The sequence below is a fragment of the Gadus macrocephalus genome, chromosome 17 (assembly GCF_031168955.1).
Source record: "Gadus macrocephalus chromosome 17, ASM3116895v1".
In the NCBI taxonomy this organism is placed as follows: Eukaryota; Metazoa; Chordata; class Actinopteri; order Gadiformes; family Gadidae; genus Gadus; species Gadus macrocephalus.
In genome coordinates, this window is record NC_082398.1 from 6,175,428 (window position 1) to 6,193,716 (window position 18,289).

General features: G+C 45.8%; 1 protein-coding gene across 2 annotated transcripts; it reads left to right on the forward strand.

The window, feature by feature from the left end:
• Window positions 1-4,161: 4,161 nt before the first annotated feature.
• On the forward strand, window positions 4,162-15,464 carry LOC132445666 (PC-esterase domain-containing protein 1A-like). Of its 2 annotated transcripts, none has more exons than XM_060035774.1 (7): window positions 4,162-6,860; window positions 6,961-7,040; window positions 7,704-7,936; window positions 9,998-10,112; window positions 10,777-11,104; window positions 11,358-11,450; window positions 14,462-15,464. In XM_060035774.1, exons 1-7 carry the CDS (start codon window positions 6,785-6,787, stop codon window positions 14,968-14,970), a joined length of 1,434 nt encoding a protein of 477 aa, XP_059891757.1. In that variant the 5' UTR covers window positions 4,162-6,784; the 3' UTR covers window positions 14,971-15,464. The 2 variants fall into 2 exon arrangements, with proteins under 2 accessions (XP_059891757.1, XP_059891758.1); XM_060035775.1 differs by having other exon boundaries at window positions 6,781-6,860; window positions 6,966-7,040.
• Window positions 15,465-18,289: the final 2,825 nt, after the last annotated feature.

The following is an 18,289-nucleotide window of genomic DNA, read 5'->3' on the forward strand; positions in this document are numbered from 1 at the left end:
CTCCTTCGCGGGCAGACGTCTGCCTATTGTGCTGCCACATTGTGATCTGCACTCGCACCCATTTCTTAAGGGCTCATTGTTGACGGGGAGAACGAACCTAAAGGGGGCCTGCATATGAATAATGAAATAGAAGTGGCAGGAAACATCCCGTTTCCCTGTGTGGTCGGGTGCTAATGTGGCTGGTGTTGATCCCACATGTGTGAAGAGAGCGGACGGTCAATAGTTTTTGGTATTGGCTTCGCTCGCCGCAAACATTCACCGGATCAATACATTTAAGTTGCATTTTGCAACTCTGCACGGAGGTTCAGCTCAAATGTTTCGAATTTTTTCGACTGGGAAATGGTCGCCGTTACAAAGTTTCACTCGGAATCAAGTGTTGTGTACTGTGGTCTGTATCTGACTGTATCTGACTACCCTGACTTTGCTCTTTTTGTGTGTGTCTTCAACCCCCCCCCCCCCCCCCCCCCCCCCCCCTTTACTTTACATAGACCCGTGCCGGGAGCCAAACCAAACTCAGCCTCATCTCCCTTTCGAAATGACCTTGTCTGTCGAAGCACAGCGACACCACCACCACCACCTCCTCCTCCTCCTCCTCCTCCTCCTCCTCCTCCTCCTCCTCCTCCTCCTCCTCCTCCTCCTCCTCCACCTCCCCCTCCTCGGATGGCCCCACTCTGGGGTGAGAAGGCAGCGAACGCACGGCCTATTTGCACTAACAGAGAGTACAGACACCTCTTGGAGGGGGCGGGTGGGGGGGGGGGGGGGGTTCTAAGGCTGGCGAATTGGGGGAGGGGGGGGGGGGGGCAAGGACAATGTGAAGGTCAATGCAGAGATTCGGTTTAGCCTGACTTGAGACAACAACGATAAAACCTACTTGACCTTGACCCTTGTGGCCCCCATGACACACACACCCTGCCCCCCCCCCCCCCCCCCCCCCCCTCCTCCTGCACTGATATTTCCATGTGACGCGGTTTTGCACGGAGGACTTGCAGACTGAGAAGATTCTAATATTATCACCGGTGGGGGGAGTGGGGGACGATCGTCTCCGCAACTTTTTCGCATTTTTTTTATTATTATTATTGTTTTACTATCATTTGTTGTCAATCTGTTTACGCTATCTTAAAAAAACAAAAACGTAAGAGAACGGAGAAAGAAAAAAGCAACGCTGGCCTTGTTGTGGTTATTGTCATCTGTTTACAGATATTGTTTTTTGTTGTCGTCATTTATGTCATGTGCCAAGAAGTCTCTTATACCTCGGGGGCGTGTCCTGAATGCTCTTAAAGTGTTCAGCCGTATAAACACACACACACACACACACACACACACACACACACACACACATCACACACACACATCACACACACAGACACACACCACACACACTCAAAACACATATATATATAAAAAGATATATATACAATCAGATGAATACAGTTGGAGCTGTTCTTTGTGTGCAGATCTACCCCCTCCACCTACAGGCACGGCGCCCACCCCCATCGGGCTGGTTATGTTGGTTTGAATGTCTTTTGCTGCGTTGATGACTTTTGAATTGTTGCATAAAACCTTTTTGTACAAAATGGCTGCTTGGTTTCTTCCTCGTCTTGCTCCATTCATGCCTGTTACAGGAATGTACATGTGAGGCAGGATGTGTGTTTTTTTTTTACATGGCCATAGCTGAAGGGGTTTTCAGACAGAGCATGAATAATGTGTGTTAAAGTGACATGAGTGTGATTTAGGAGCTATCATTTGAACAGGAAAAAAGGAATAGCATCACCATCTGTCAGCTATTAGTGAGTGAAATGCTCTGTGAAATATCTGTTCTGGATGACTGCGGGGCCAAGCTTGTGTGAGGCTGTTTCAATTTTAAGCGGCGCCAAGCTAATTTCTGACCATCAGGGCATCTCGTCTCTGATTGGTTCAGGGAATACATCTTGCCTGCAAATCTCTCTTTCTGCACTCTGTCTTTCAAACTCTCCGATCTTACCTACAGCAGCTTTTCGCTCCTTGTGAGGTCCCTTTGAAGATTGTAAAAAAGACAACATTTATCTACTGGTCAATGATTATATTTCCCCTGGAAACACGGATCTGCTATGGAATCCGTGTCATGGCTCGTTGTCAACAGAGCCATGAGTCATGACAGAGATGTTTTCTTTCCATTTCCCTGATATCATTTCCTTGGCACTGCAGTGTTGGAACCTTAAATGGAGTTGGGATTATTGAAGTTACGTTTCCTTTGGCCCTGAGTTGGCCGGCAGGTTCGTTACAGCAATTCACCGTTGCTCGGAAGAATTCTCCTGTGGTGACACTCTTCATCGCAGCTTGAGCTTTCTCCTTGTTTCTCCTTCAGGCGAGGAGCGAGTCTCAGGTTTGAAGTTATTGCTGCAACAGAGAACCTTGAGACTTTATGTGTTTTATTGGAAATAATAATAGTACATACTCATGCTCACAGTGTATACAAACATGGTTTGTATACAAACATGGTTTGTATGCACTTTATGTTTGGCCTGTCTTACTCATTTCTGCTTAAAGCTAGGTAACATGGAGAAGCCCGCCAGAGAACGCTTTGATTTTTAAAGTATCCAACTGACAAAAAATCCCACCTCTTCCTTCAGGCCTCTTCCAAAGCCGTTCCCCAAAAGACCTTATGCTGGCTCGCTAGATGTAGCAATAGGTCTTCCTAGCTTTGTGGAAGACTCGGGTGATTCGCATGGGTGCACGCAGGTAGGGAGGTAGACAGACAGGTTGGCTATCCAATCATATTCTGGCTGCTGAAATGTTGGGTAGGTTTTAATACAGGCCTGCGAATGCCACAGATACTAGCCTTTTTTCCTCTTTTTTGTCAAGCGTTTGATATATTGACTGCTGTCAGGATGTAACGAGAATTTCTACAAATATGACAAAAAATGCTTCTAAAATAAATGGCCTAAAAAGCGGCACCACGCATTCTAATCAAACCACCGAACAACACCATTGCTGACCAAACACTGGTTATTGCAGTCGACAGCTATTCCGTATTTGCATCTGAGCATGCATTTCTGCTTCAGCAAACACTTTAATAATCCCACCGGGGAATTCTTGTTGCTCTAAGAAACACCGTATATTTCCCGATACGTCCCACATTGGAACGTTGAAATGTTGAACTAATCATAAATTAACACAAATTTAATGGACTTCCATCGCACATGGATTTAAAAGGAGGGCCCTTCAAGGAAAAATTAGCATCAAGTCCCTCGCACTTCTGATCCCTGGTCCCCCACACACACACACACACACACACACACACACACACACCCTCACACACTGACGCCAGCCCACACCTGCGACCTGCCCCATGTGGAAAGTCCATCCCGAGAGCATTGGCTCTCACCGCAGCAACCCCTCAATGGAGCCCGACTTCATCATCGTTTACGCGGGTCAGCGTGGACGTCTTCATGGGCAGGGCGCCGTGACCTATAGCGTGCCATCCTTGGGGGACGAAGAAGCCACAGATTAGGAGTCTGATATTGTCTGCGGCACAGAAAATTGCAGTGGAGGCTCCTTGGGGGATGAATGGTGCGGGAAACCGTTGAGTGTGTGTGTGTGTGTGTGTGTGTGTGTGTGTGTGAGTGTGAGTGTGAGTGTGTGTGTGTGCGCGCGCGTGTGTGTGATTGGTTTCTCTCTCCTCCTGCGCCGCCGTGGACCCCGTCACCGGTCGACTCCCGCTCTCTCCCTAATGGCTTCCCAGTCGGTTGGAAATGAGATATCTGTAAGAGGGGCCGCCCACCCCCGCCGCCTCCCCTGGGACAGCGGCGCTCTACGCTGAGAGGGAACGCTATTGGACAGCAGAGAGCAATGGCCTGGTTGGGAGAAAATATTGATGCAGGCATTTTCTTTATCCATTACCCAGAGACACCCCCCCCCCCCCCCCCCCCCCACACCCACTCTCCCACCCCCACGCGGGCCCCAAACAAACCCAAAGGGTCGGATATTCAGCGGCTCGCTGCAGACTACGTGGTCCGACTCAGGCCTATCCCAGAGGGGGCCCCCCGCGTCCCCAGCATGAGGCTCTCTGCCTCCGCAGCGGCCCTGCCAGACAGGTCGGAGCACCTTAATGGGTTTCCGTGGCTCCGCTCCCAGCCGGCCGGTGGATGCATGCATACAAATGAACGGGGGACGCTTTATAGGAAAAAAAAATTGACGTCGGAAAAGCAGAGATATATTTTTGCTGGATGGTGGGCTACGTGTTTCTCATCCCGGCTTTTGTCTTTTCGGCCCCTGATCTGCTCTCCATCGGAGTCCTCCCACACATCCTTTATTCGGTGCATTCTAACACATTCCAGGCTCTGCCGGCCTCATTAGCAGCCTCCACTGTGATTGTGATAGAAGACTCTATAAATACGCTGCAAATGGATGTAGGGCCCATATTTAAATTACAGAATCGGCGTAGAAAGGTCAATAAATAATCGGATATAGTAAACAAAAGTTAAGTAATATATTTAAAAACGTATATAATGATATACAGCTTGTTTCAAGAAAATTCCAAAGGGAACTGGAGGGTGTGTACCCTCGTAGAATACATGGAGCGAGAGAGAGACAAACAGGGATAGACACACACACAAACACACACACACACACACACACACACACACACACACTCTCTCACACACACACACCATTCTGTAAAGGTTACTTTGCTATACTAAGCCATACGGTGTGTCTTTCCAGTCTGTGCCGACCTCCAGGGATATCGATATTCCATCTTTCCCTCAATTTTCGACTTGGTCGACAGAGACAGCCCAATCCTGGGGCTGCATCCATATTCCGCTCTCAACATCAAGAGATCCTCTCTCTGTACTCTGCTGAAGGAGCAAACGTTTATGTGTGTGTGTGTGTGTGTGTGTGTGTGTGTGTGTGTGTGTGTGTGTGTGTGTGTGCCCCTCCTCATGGGGCACTCTGCGACAATAGAAACAGAGTGTGCCATGTCCCTGTGTTAATACCCACTCGTGTCTGGCAGATGGTGGGTTTACTGTTGAGTGGCTTCTCTTTTGTTGGGACCGGGAGGAAATAAAGGGGCGCACCCAGGAGGCCGTGGAACGTGAGAGACAACATCAACATTCAAGTTTGTTTGTACAGCCCTTATCACAATAACAGTCTCCGAGGGCTGCCCAGGCAACAGCAACAGGTGGATTAGACGGGCACCTCCGGATCCATTGACTCCAGGTTTAGGATGGAAACCTGGATACATTTTGAATGTTCATGTGTGGGCGAACTACTGAACTGGTGTTGACAGAATGCAAGTTTGGGAAATAAATGTCCTTCGATGTTTTATGTATTTTCTGCTCAGAATTGTATACTTTTATTTATATCTATTTTTTTTTTTTATATCTTTGATTCCAGCCATTTCGTCATTGAGATCAGATCCAGTTATCGCACTGGAGAAGGAGAAAGAGGACTTCTCCTTGCCACTGGTTTGGTAGCGATGCAGAGTTGTTTAACCACCTGTCTTTGTAGATTCTAAACATAGATCTCCAGCTAAATAAAAAAAAGACCACCATGCCTGATACATACTCAAGATGGGATCCAAGGCTCCCTATACTTTCAATTTAAGATGCCAACAGTTACACTTGAATAACGGTAAGGGATGTTCATTTGATTTTCTAATGAAACAGGGATAACTTTGTTCATATAGCGGAGGCCCAAGGTCTAACTTTGAATACATTTTGAGATTCTTGACATTTGAGAATATTGAAAAAGGGTATTAGACCAATGTAGCTGTTTTCTTTGTCGGGAACAAATGCAACGGCAAAAAAATAACTATTTTGGCACACTTGCACGCATGCGCAATCGTCCGTAGTTCAGAAATGGACTGGGCTGTAGTGCCACCTGTCGAGCCTAATTGATAATATTGTTTCCCCAATTTCAAAAGATAATTCGATATAAATCCCTAATGAATTAATTGTTTTGTTTAACATGACGCCTAGATTGCCAAAGAAACCAATGAGCATCAAAAAATGGCGCGTTTTGAGTAACCAAAGTCCCTACTCATAGAGTGGCGCATAAAGTCACGCCGTTTCCGGTAGAGCCCATGGGACCTATGAGATCGAAAAATATGAATGGGTTTCAACGGAGAGAAAGTAATTATTTTCTGGTCCCAGTCTTTATATGCCCCGGATTACACATATGTTGTTTATGGATTTAAATGATCATTTTTCATCCAAAGCAAACTAAACATTTTCGTGTTTAGAAGTTTGATAATGTTACGTATTTTCCAAGGGGAGGATAAAAGCATCGAAAGAGGTGAAAACCATTAGTTGGGGCATGTGGATGGTTTGAGTTATGCCGATGGGAAGATTGTCGGTCTTGTCCACCCCAGTCGCAGGGAGCGTGACGGCACATACGTGACATGTAGTCTTTCTCATTGTGTTTTCACTACAGCCTTTAACTGAACAATTGCACAATAAACGGTCAAACTCTTCTCCATTTATTGAAAAATTATCATTTTAATTATTTTTCGATCTCATAGGTCCCATGGGCTCTACCGGAAGAGGCGTGACTTCGCCACTGCTATCATCAGAACTCTCAGCTGCAGCGGATTAAGCTAATTAACTTTTTCTCTGTCGCCTACGTTGCACCCGAGACGTGTCGCTTCCTCTGCACACAATCCAATCTGTCCTCCATTTCGCAAAATACAACGGTATTCAAGTTGCCGTGGTTTTAATCGTTAAAGAATACATGCACTCATCGACATGCAGTATTATCCTATTTGTTGACGGTTTAAAAAAAAAAATAATTAAACCAAAAACGGAACATGCTAGGATTTGTGACATTAAATGAAGCCAGCCAACTGCTGCACAACAAATTTGTTGTGATTCTCGGTGGTTCAGGTGAGAAAATCAATAGTTTGCACTTTAATGCTGTGTACTTGAATCAGCTACGACACTAATACATTAATTAAAAACCCTTCCGATTACATGTGCGTTTCAGTACAGCGCTCCATGTACAAGGACCTCGTCCTGCTGCTTCAGAAGGACACGTTCCTGACGAGCTCTCAGCTGAAGTCTAAGGTGAAGTGGGCCATCGACGACACTAGCTCTACATATTGTCTCCGCGTGGGGATTAAAGCAAGGGGAGGCCATTTTATAGTAGAAACTATGCTGCTGTTTCAGGCTTGTATTAAACCTGCCAATCGTTCCAGTTTCCAACTAATTGAATGATATAAAGAGCTGCATGACTTTATTACGGTTGGATACTTTCTAAAGCTAGGTTACTTTGGTTGGTATCTCCAAAGAAGCATAGAAAGGCAATTTAATTTAGAAGCATTTTTTGTTGGTTTGTTGAATTCTCTTCGCACCAAGACGGCAATCAAGAAATCCAATGCTCTTGACACATTTTCACAAAACATCTGTTATCTGGCTGCAGCAGACCTGCAATAAAACCATCCAATCATTTAATTCTGCCCGAATTAATCTTTTGGACGACCTAGCTGTCAGTCTACCTACATTGTTTCCAGTTGGCTACTTAAAAAAATCATGGTTCCTCCAAATTGCCCATACAAGCTTTAATATGTAATATCAGGAATGTGCATTTGTAATTTTGACTATTCATCCAACTGTCACAAGCATATATTCAGTAAACCAATGTACAGAAATCTTCTTTTATTTACTTAACATGTAAATCCCTTCAACTTAATTGGGCATGTGACTTAATCTCCCGACCTTTTCTTAAAGGGTGAAGCTTCATTTGAACACGACGGCCTGGTTGAAGGTGGCAGTCTGGGGCCCTTGGGCAATGGCCCCGGCTACAGGGAGGTGCGTCAGTACCGCTCGGAGCACCACCTGGTGCGCTACTACTTCCTGAGCCGCGTCTACTCGCCCTACATGGAGAGCATCCTGGAGGACCTCCGCGGAGGCCTCAAGCCAGACCTCCTCGTCGTCAACTCCTCTGTCTGTGACGTGTCCAGGTATCCATCTCTCCCTACTCTGTATTCTGTTGTTGATGATGTGCTCCCCTGCTGGGATTCTGTGGTGTGTGTGTACACTTTTTAATGTATATATTTGTCCAGCTCTCTCCCAGGGCACTGGGATCCAATTATAAGTAACCTATTCCATTATGGTGATGGTAGTCTTTAGAAAAGTTTGTTGCTTGTGAAGTTTTCATCACAAAAAAAAAAAAGAATTGACTTGACTATTCTATTGACGTTTTTTTTTTATTGAGGTGGTTGTGACCCTGGCGTGTTAGACTGGCTAAAGTGGAGGGTTGCTCACAAAGGTTCTGAATAGTTTTGTGTAGAAAGATGAACAAAACAATTTTTTAAGAATTCCAGTCGCAGGTGCACGAATGATCAATAGCATTCCTGATGTCCTCATGGAATTGACTGGATTCTACTGCGTATGCAAGTCGGTAGCATTCTGAGGAACACATTTTCTTTGGAATCCCTCACATAACGCAGTATGTTTAATTTACGTCGGAAGTCGTCCAATTTCAATGATTGCGCTTCGCTGTGCAGCTCGAGCGACTTGGGGTTTAGTGACTTGCTTTGCAAAAGTATGATAGAAATCCAACTTGAAGTGGCTTCACATTGGTTCTTCAACCGAATGTTTACTTGCATAAGAGGCTTGTGTTGAAGTAAACAAAGTGCTCAAATTTGTCAGACATTTGTGTTAACGGTAAGCAGTGCACATCTCCAAACAGTTTGTTAGCATTTCGCTGATAGGGGGCCATACAATTTGCAGTCAAACGCATAGCTCCGCTGCCCCGATGTCCGTGAGCATACTTGCCAGTGAGGAAGATGTCACATTATGAAATAAGGGGTTGATTAGGGATCTTATAAATAACTAATACTGTCATCATTTTTTACTTCTGGGTACGTGTCCAATTATAACGGTTTGTGATCCATCTACTGAGCAGTAACTTAGGCATTTGGGAGGAATTTTGAGAGAATATATACTGTATTTATTATCCACTACTAGTTGCTTGTGTGTTTTTTTTTTTGGTGCAGTATGACTATAAAACTGAGCAAAAGTACAGACATTTTAGGAAAGATAGTGATGTAGGAAGGCGAATGAAAGTAGGCTCGTTTCGTGGAAGTTAAACCGCAACAGTTGTTTGGTCAGGAATGTGACTGTAACCATAGTGTAAAAAAAATACGATTTATTTTTCAATGCCACCACAAGCCAACTCTTCAAATGTGGCTAAAGTAAAAGGCAAGGCAAGGCAACTTTATTTATATAGCACTTTTCATACACATGGCAGACTCAAAGTGCTTCACATATAAACATTGTCATACAATAAAATAAAATAATAGATAAGTAAAAGAAAACGTATGCAAAGAAATGGGTAAAATAGAAAGTTCAAAAGGCATTTTAATATTAGAAAATAAAGGCAAAGTTAAAAAAGATTTTTAGAAAGTGCAATGTATTTAAGATTTAGCAGAAAGCTAAAGCAAACATAAAAGTCTTCAGTCTTGTTTTAAAGGTGCTCAGAGTTGGGGCAAGTCTTAAATTTCTTAAAAGTGCCATCAAGAGACGACGCTCTCTTTCCATGTTTGGTAGCTCTATGAACCCATCCCAGGCCCCTCCCCTTTATCTCTTTCCATGTTTGGTAGCTCTATGAACCCATCCCAGGCCCCTCCCCTTTATCTCTCCACCAAGTCCAATTGCGTGCCTAGAGTATAGGAACAGCTCATGGTTGTCTGTTTTCATTGAGATTCTTTGCAGCTCTCCTCCATCTCCTCCACCTCTGGGATTAAGCTCCACCTGTCTACGGAGAAGGAGATTATGTCCTCCAGGGCCCAGGCTCTCAATCCATAGTCCCCACCAGTGTCTAGACACTACTGGGGGGGGGGGGGGGGGGGGGGGAAATCATTATCCTGGCACACTTCATGGAGCCACTGTCCCCATGAAGGATCATTTGATGATATCTAATCGCCAAATATGTTGTCATTGTCAATAAATGTTGTGGTTCATGTCAAATAGTAGTCTCTCCGGGTTGAACTGTTGATGTAACCCTGCTGTTTCCGTAGTTACAGGTGTAGGCGAGACTGGTTTCCCCAGTATCTCGGGAACCTCCATAAGTTCTTTGAGCAGCTGAAGACGGTGACTACTGACGCCTGTATCCGGGTGTGGATCCTCAACACAGTAGGATGGGTTCTGTTTTCAGAGTTTCGATCCATTTCTGTGCACGACAAAATACAGATGATGCAACACTCAATCCATGACCATGAAACACAAATACAATATTTCTGCCCTGTGTTGATGGCAAATGCTTTTAGTATTGGAATATTTCGCAACCCCATCACTATCACTGCAGATACCAAGCGACTCAGACTAGAAAATAATTGGCCCATCCTGAGCACAGGAAAGTGTACAAAGAATGAAGCAGAAATTCCATCCATCCCTCCACTTTCATTCCACTTCTCCAAAACAGCATTTTCTCTACAGTGGAAAATGGTGTTTTGCTTCATGCGGCGACAATAGGAAACATTGATACATATAGCGTATCGAGGCTGTCAATGTAACACGCGTCCACAGAGCTGCCTGGGCGGCGGCGGCCATGCATTGTGTTGCTAAACGAGCGCAGCGGCGGGTTGATGGGTCTATTGCACACACTGTAACAAGGACTGATGGACTCCTAGTGCTTCGTCTCATTGCAATTTGATCAGGTTATACTGTCTGTTACTGAATGTATTGAAGTTCTTTGTGGTTTTATTTATGTTTTGTTGTGTATTGGCTGCGTTGACTACTGTTTGCAATCAAATAAAGACGACCCTCTCCAGTAATGTGGTGTGGTGTGATCCCACAGACCGGGCACCTGAAGCTCAGCCTGCAGGGCACGGCCATGGAGGCCAACCTCTGCAGCGGCACGCTGGCCCGGGCGTACGGCCTGGACGTCCTCGACCTGCACTACCACTTCCGCTGCCTCCTGCCGCACGGCGGGCCGCACGGCGGGCCGCACGGCGGGCCGCACGGCGGGCCGCACGGCGGGCCCTGGGAGGGGCGCGCCCAGCGCTGGGCCAGCGCGCTCCTGCTGCACCACGTGGCGGCGGCCTGGGGGGTGGAGATGAGCCCTCTGCCGCTCCTGGGTCTCAGGCCGGCCAGCAGGGCCATCCGGGGGCCAGCGGGCCCGGCTGGTGGGTGTCTGAGGGTAGAGGAGGGGACTGGGACGGTGGGCTGGGGCTTGGGGAGGGGACTGGGAAGGTGGGCTAAGACAAAGATTTAGTAACTTCACCAGTGTTCCTCTCGACTGCTGGGGATTGAAACAGTCCAAAAATTGCCATGTAATGAAATATTTGCTTTATTTTATTCGTTTGGACATTTTCTACATGTTGGTTTTTTGCTCACTGAAAACCAGTACTCTTCTGCTTTTTTTTAATTTTTATTTAGATTTCCCCAGCAATCACTTGCCACCCTTCCAGTGGGATCATTGTCAACCAATCAGACGCCAGTTGCCCTCGTATAACATACCATCAAACCCAGGTGAGATATTGCCGCATGTTTATTTTTCATTTTGATGAATGCCTATGTTTACAATGTGTCTACGCCTCGCCTAAATCACTGTTTGCTATTCGCTGCTTTGTTCTGACAGCGTCTGCACCTGCTTCAAGTTTTATATGGATGAAATATCACCGTAACCTTATGTATTTTATTCATCATATACGTGTTGTAAATCCTCTGTGGCTTTTATTTGAAAAATTCCCCTCCTTTCTTTATAGGTTTTTACCGTTTTTCATGGCCTTGATTGCCTTGACACCCCTAACGCAAGGGGTGTCATTGTTGAAGCCATTGGCAACTACAAGTGTGATAAAGTAGTGTAGAAAGAGACTTGACACTTTCTTCAGGCTCATTCTGAGTGGATCCCCAAACAACCTTCTAAACTCTTCTCATCGTGCCACTACTTTTTTTTATTTTTTATTATTGGGTTGAGTACTTCAGCGTATACGCTGGGGGTCTAAAGGCACGCATTGGATCCCCCCCCCCCACTGCTCTGACCTCTCCAACAGAGCCACCAGGAAAATCTTAATTTATCGCAAGTCGTCGCCGCCGCATAAAAACCCATCTCCGAGAAGGATCGGAGTGTTCAGCCGCGTTGTGCTTTGTTTTAAAAGCATAAGCCCCCCCCCCCCCTCCCAGTCATTGAATAACTCAGGCCACCCAGCAGATAAAGCTCTAGCTTGCCTCAGTTGTATTGGGCTATTGGGCTGCCAGCCGAGCCATGTAAGCCCAGCCCCGCTTCAGTATTCCACCAAGCCCTCCAAAAGGGTGCTTCAGAGGCCTGCTATACGGCTGCTGGTTCTTGGTTGAGTTTTGTGTTGCTCTTATGTGTTTGCATGCGCTTAGTGCACCAGCTACGCAAATTGTTTTCCACAGGTAACGGAAGTTGGTCAGAAATATGCAAAAGGAAACCTCCTTTTATGATCACTTTTAGTGGTTTTCAATCACTTTGATGCTATTCCGATAATCTATAATAATAGACAGAATAATTAAAATGTAACCTAGTTGTAATCAGTAAAGTCCCATCATATTCTTGTCCCTGAGTACCTTGGTTATCGTTTTCATATTTTTGCAACAGCATTTTTTTGAGATTGCTAAACTCGTAACGGAAAGGGACTATCTTCGTTCTATATTCCAACTTGCCATAGGTCAAGACATCGTGCTGAAGACTGTCAGTTACTAATCTCCCCTGCACATCTAAGTCCAATTTAGGCTGAATGAACAGATTTGTTTTTTCCCGCACAATTACTGTATTCAACAGTGGTTAGGTCAGTTGAAGAAGTGACAGGCTTGCTAAATCCAACCAGTCAGAAAATAAAATTATTTAGCGTCCATAGTGGATGTGACTGAACCTTTTTGGTCCTTGCGCAGACTTGATTCACTGACCCATGACCTGTTTAAGGCGTTTCAATTTTCAAGGGAAATGCATTGCCATTTCTCATAAGCAAATATTTTCCTGCGAATGGATAGCAATTGTAAATTTGTCTATTTCTTCCTGGACATTTGAATCTTCGGATGTACTTTTATAGATGTACTTATGTAAAGTACGACATGGTTATGTGAAAGTAGCTGCTACTACCGAACCAAAAGTAAGCCAACTCTCTTTATAGGGTTTTATTATGCAAATATAGATAATATGTTCATAATTCTGTAAATATTGTCCCAAGGTTTCTCTATTGGCATAGCCCCGAATGCCACCACACACAGGTGTGGTGGCATGAAGCCCAAAGGGAACAGAAGGCAGGCTGAAGGCCGTCGAACCCTTTCATTGTGCACCAACACATTCAGAATGGTTTAAAATCAGCAGTAGCGCAATGACTCCACACATTCCTTGAACTTCTCTTCTTTTTTTCCCCCTCCCTTTTTGTTTTAAACAAGCCACTTGATTGCAAGGCGGCTGCATATTGCTGTATAAAAATGTGTCTTGCTGCACACTGTGGTTTTATTTAATACTTTTTTTTTGATGGCCCACTAGGCAATCAGAGGAGTCTGTCCTCAGAGAAGGGCTTTATTGATTGCAACAGGACAATAATGACCTCATTCAAGACAGACCCCTGAGAATTCACAATGGCTGACAAGAGCCTCTTTATGCGTCATTGCTGCCTCTCTCCCTTTTCACCAACCAAAGAATATACAGACCATACTTCCTCAGCCTCTTGTATCCAGGCAACTGTTGCACGAATGGAGGGTACTTTTAGCGGTCGACCATTCTGCTGCATTATGGGATGCCTTGACCGCTCAGCAGAGAAGCTGGAACTAGTTCCTCTTATTACCTTTTCTGTGGTATATGGTATAGATCTATAGCCAACAGCACTACCTAAATGCTTAGAAGGCTCTAACATAGAGTTGGGGATAGTATAGCAGACAAACATTTGTGTTCATTTGAACCATCCAGTCACTATTTTTCGACATCCAGGGTGAAACTAATCAGTGACTCAGCAAATGTTCCCCCTTTATTGGAATTGGTCATCCGCTTGCCCTTTCAGTCGGGCCTTTCAGTCTGCCCACTCACGCTTCAGCTTTTCTGTAGACCTATTTGGGCCGGATTGGAATTACATTCATACAGTGTTTACGAGGCATGGTCATATCCATGGATTTGTTGATGCCTATTTCCCATTTTAATTTAGCGGTGATGTATTGTATTCGAGAACCCCATTTTCTTCCATTGCCATGGTTTTGATATCAAAACATGGGTCAGAGATGGAAGATTTGACAGAAAGCTTACAGAGAGACTGAACTCTGCAACGAGCACCGGTCTTTGAGGACCGCCGGTATAAACTCAAGCTAACCAAACTCGGGTGAGTGTCAGATCGCTGCGTCTCCCTACTTGTGGAAGCCTGCAGCGGTCCTCGACTTAACTTTTTTAAAAGTGTTGCATGCATTTGACTGGGCTTGAAGCGAGCTCAAATGGCCCGCAGTAACGGCTCGACAGTTGAACCCTTGTCTTTGACCCGGCACTCCTTATTGATTTTAATATTTCCTCAAATGGGTCCTAGGAAAAGGCGTCCCACCCCTTCCTTGTTTCTGGCCGAGATTACCTGTGATGAGGAGGCGGGACGAGTTTCCCTCGCGGCTGGCCAGAGTGCACCCCTATCAGCCCCCTCCCTGGAAGGTCAGACCCAGGCCCCCCCATCAGCCCCCTCCCTGGAAGGTCAGACCCAGGCAACCGAATCAGCCCCCTCCCTGGAAGGTCCTGCCCCCCTGGCAACCGTATCAGCCCCCTCCCTGGAAGGTCCTGCCCCCCTGGCAACCGTATCAGCCCCCTCCCTGGAAGGTCCTGCCCCCCTGGCAACCTTACCACCCACCTACCTGGCAGGTCAGGCCCCCCCATCACCCCCCTCCCTGGAAGGTCCTGCCCCCAAGGCAACCTTATCAGCCCCCAACCTGGCAGGTCGGACCCTGGCAACCGTATCACCCCCCTCCCCGGCAGATCATGCCCCCCTGGCAACCTTACCACCCACCTACCTGGAAGGTCAGGCCCATGCACCCTGGGGGCTATTGGTGAGCCACACCCCTCACAACAGACCCATAACCCTGGGGGCAGTTGGTGAGCCACACCCCTCACAACAGACCCATAACCCTGGGGGCAGTTGGTGAGCCACACCCCTCACAACAGACCCATAACCCTGGGGGCAGTTGGTGAGCCACACCCCTCACAACAGACCCATAACCCTGGGGGCAGTTGGTGAGCCACACCCCTCACAACAGACCCATAACCCTGGGGGCAGTTGGTGAGCCACACCCCTCACAACAGACCCATAACCCTTGTCTGCCGAAGCCAGGAACTTTTATGAAGGAGCAGGACCACACTGTTGAGTGGAATGATCAAAGATTGGCATGTCCAATGTATTCTTTACCCTGGGGGAAGGAAATGCACTACCTGTATTTTACCATGTACTATAATGACTGTATTTTATGAATGTGTCTGTATTATGCAAAAATATTTTTCCAAATCTGATGTATTTGTTTGAATGTTTCTTTTAGTCATAGTTATGTATAATGATGAATTAAATAAATATTTTAGATTGTTTCTCCTTTCAACATTTTGTGTGTCATTGACATACACAGGAGGTTTGAAATATGTCTGTGCAGTATTAATATCCTGATGACTTGGAGTTCCACTAATACTTTCCCCAAGGTTCTTCCAGCCTGCCACATACACGTACGGATTCTGTCAGGTAACGTACCCGAGACTAGAGTGGAAAGGCCCAACACAAGGCGAGACGTATACTAATGCATTCGAGATGTAAAAAGGACAAGTAGCAGAAAGTTTGAGCAGAAGCCTGGTGTAAGGACGGCAAGACGCGCAAACTACCTAGCGTGTACTTAGCATGTAGTACATTGGGAAAGTATGCGGAATCTTACCCTGTTTTTCTGTCCTTTGGGAATACAGCTGCTTCCTTCATAATGGGTTCTGATTGGTTGTTGGCTGTTATTGTGGGGCCGCCTGGGCCAGTCGAAGGCTCTCCGTTACAAGTCACCATCTGTAGAACTGTTTGTTACAAGTCCTGAGGTAGGGTTTATATCCTTCCTCCCCTGACGGGACTGAATCCTATCCTGTTGTGTCGACCGCTCCGATTTACCAAATCCTTCCATGCGGTCGACCCAAACACTGTTCCCTACGGGATCTCACTTCATTTGGTTGCCATTTATCTCTCAAGCAAAAGAAAAAAAAAAGCTCTGATATCCGTCCCATCTTTGAAACGTGAGAGTTCATACCGATCTTCAATTAGGACCGGTAAATGTCAGGCAGCTTGTCCCACTGCTGGTTAGCACTACATCCCTGGGGGGGGGGGGGGGGGGGGGGGACTGTAGTGGTACACTACACCCGTCCCCACACACATGCTCTTATCAACTACTGATTAGCTTCTGTGACGTTAATCTGAATTGCATTGCGTCTGGTCGACGAGCCCACCCCCACCACGAAGCGTGGTGGGGGTGGTGGTGGTGGTGGTGGTGGGCTGGTAAGCCATAAATCTCATGCTTATGTCTTCATTTTAAATAGCCGTTATCAACGTAGTTTTGCCTGCATTTCATTAGTTTTATGCGCATCACGACGAAGTCTGATACAAAAAGCGATTGCCGATGCCAGCGATTGCTGCCTGATCATTATCACAGAGCTCACAAAGTTTTTCACATTGGAAGGTTTCTTCAGTTCTGGAGCGCAGGGTTTGGTCCTGTGGAACCTAATGTAATATTGAGCTAATGTCTTGGATACTTGAACCTTGTCCACGTCTTAGTGGTGCAGTGGAGAGCACTGCTGTAGAACCCTCTGGAGACCAGGGTGAGTTACCTGTTTGGTAACTTTGAGTTAACCTGAGTTAGTCTCTTATTTCTATGTAATGTGAATTGTGAAGTCGGTATAATCTCCAAGCAAATCCTAGTAGTAGTAAATCCTTGTTGGTGAAGCGGTTAGTGTTGCTCAACATTCAGTAGACTCAGGTTTGAGTCCCCACTGACGGGGCCACCAAGAACGGGCCAGCACCAACAGGGACCTCAACGTGTCAGCAGAACCCCTCCAACCTTCATTGGGGCTGGGGGAGGGTGTTGGAACCAAAGACCTCTTGCTAATTTTATTAGGACGTATTATGAAAGTTCCCTCAGTACATTTTTTTTAAAAGTCTATGATGGAGTCGGACTGACGGGACTTCAGGGCCGAGAGTCGTGTGCTCCACCGAGACACAGGCCTAGGGTATAGTTGCAAACTATACTTGACCTTATTGTCCTCACATTGAAATCGTCAGGTTCCTATGGAGACCGCCCTTGGCAGGGCTTCTACAATGAAGTCCATTGGACGTAATCCAGGGCCTATATCTGCTGCGCCACGGTGACAGATCTGGTTGGAGGTTACATATAAAATTTGATACAAATGTTGTTAATGTCAGACTGAGGATTTCTACAGTCACCAAGGTTGCCGGGACGTGAACCCCGGTTTTGAGTTGAAAACCAAGAGCGCCCTCTGCTGCACCACCGAGGCACTGTAGGCTACTATGGATTCGGAGATTATAATTTACATCGAATTCACATGACAGTGATGGGTTGTTGTTTAAAACAACCAACATAATGGGTGGTGTCGGATTTTATGTTTGACATAATTTCACTCAATCACAAAAAAAACTAACATAAGGACTGAAACCCCGGTCTCCAGCACTTCAATCAGCAGCTTACAAATTCGATTTTCAAGACTAAGACACTTTTTGGTGACACTTTTGGTGACACTTTTGGTCTTAAGTGGTAATGTTTCCCATTAAAACAAAATATTTTGCTACCGACACCCAGTGTTGCATTCATATTGCATACATCAATGGGCATATGCTATGGAGCCCATGCCCATAGCCTATGTTAACTAATGTTGGGTGTCGGTAGCAAAATATTTTACTACCGACACCCAACATTAGTTAACATTGTGTTAACTAATGTGGCAATATATACATTAACTTACAAGACCTTCTTGGAGATTGAGTATTTCAATTCATCATTGGTGCATTAAAACTCTTTTTAGTAACAACTCTTTTAGTTCTAGTAAAACCGCTGTACAGCAATGCTGACTATAAGCATTCATTTTTTATAATATTTTCTACCTCTGAAGGCATGTCGGTTCAGCACCGCGAAGAGCGACACGCCGCTTCCCCACAGCGGCAATGGACTGAGGCTCAATTGAGGATCTAGTGATCAAAACAATGATCTAAAGTCTGATAGCAGACGACAAATAGAAAACGTTGAGATGATCATTTTAACCGTATCCTGCCAGAGACATGGAGGACATGTTTCTTTCTTCAGTAGGTATTTATTGCCAGATTTGTGAAAAGAGTTAAATACTTGAC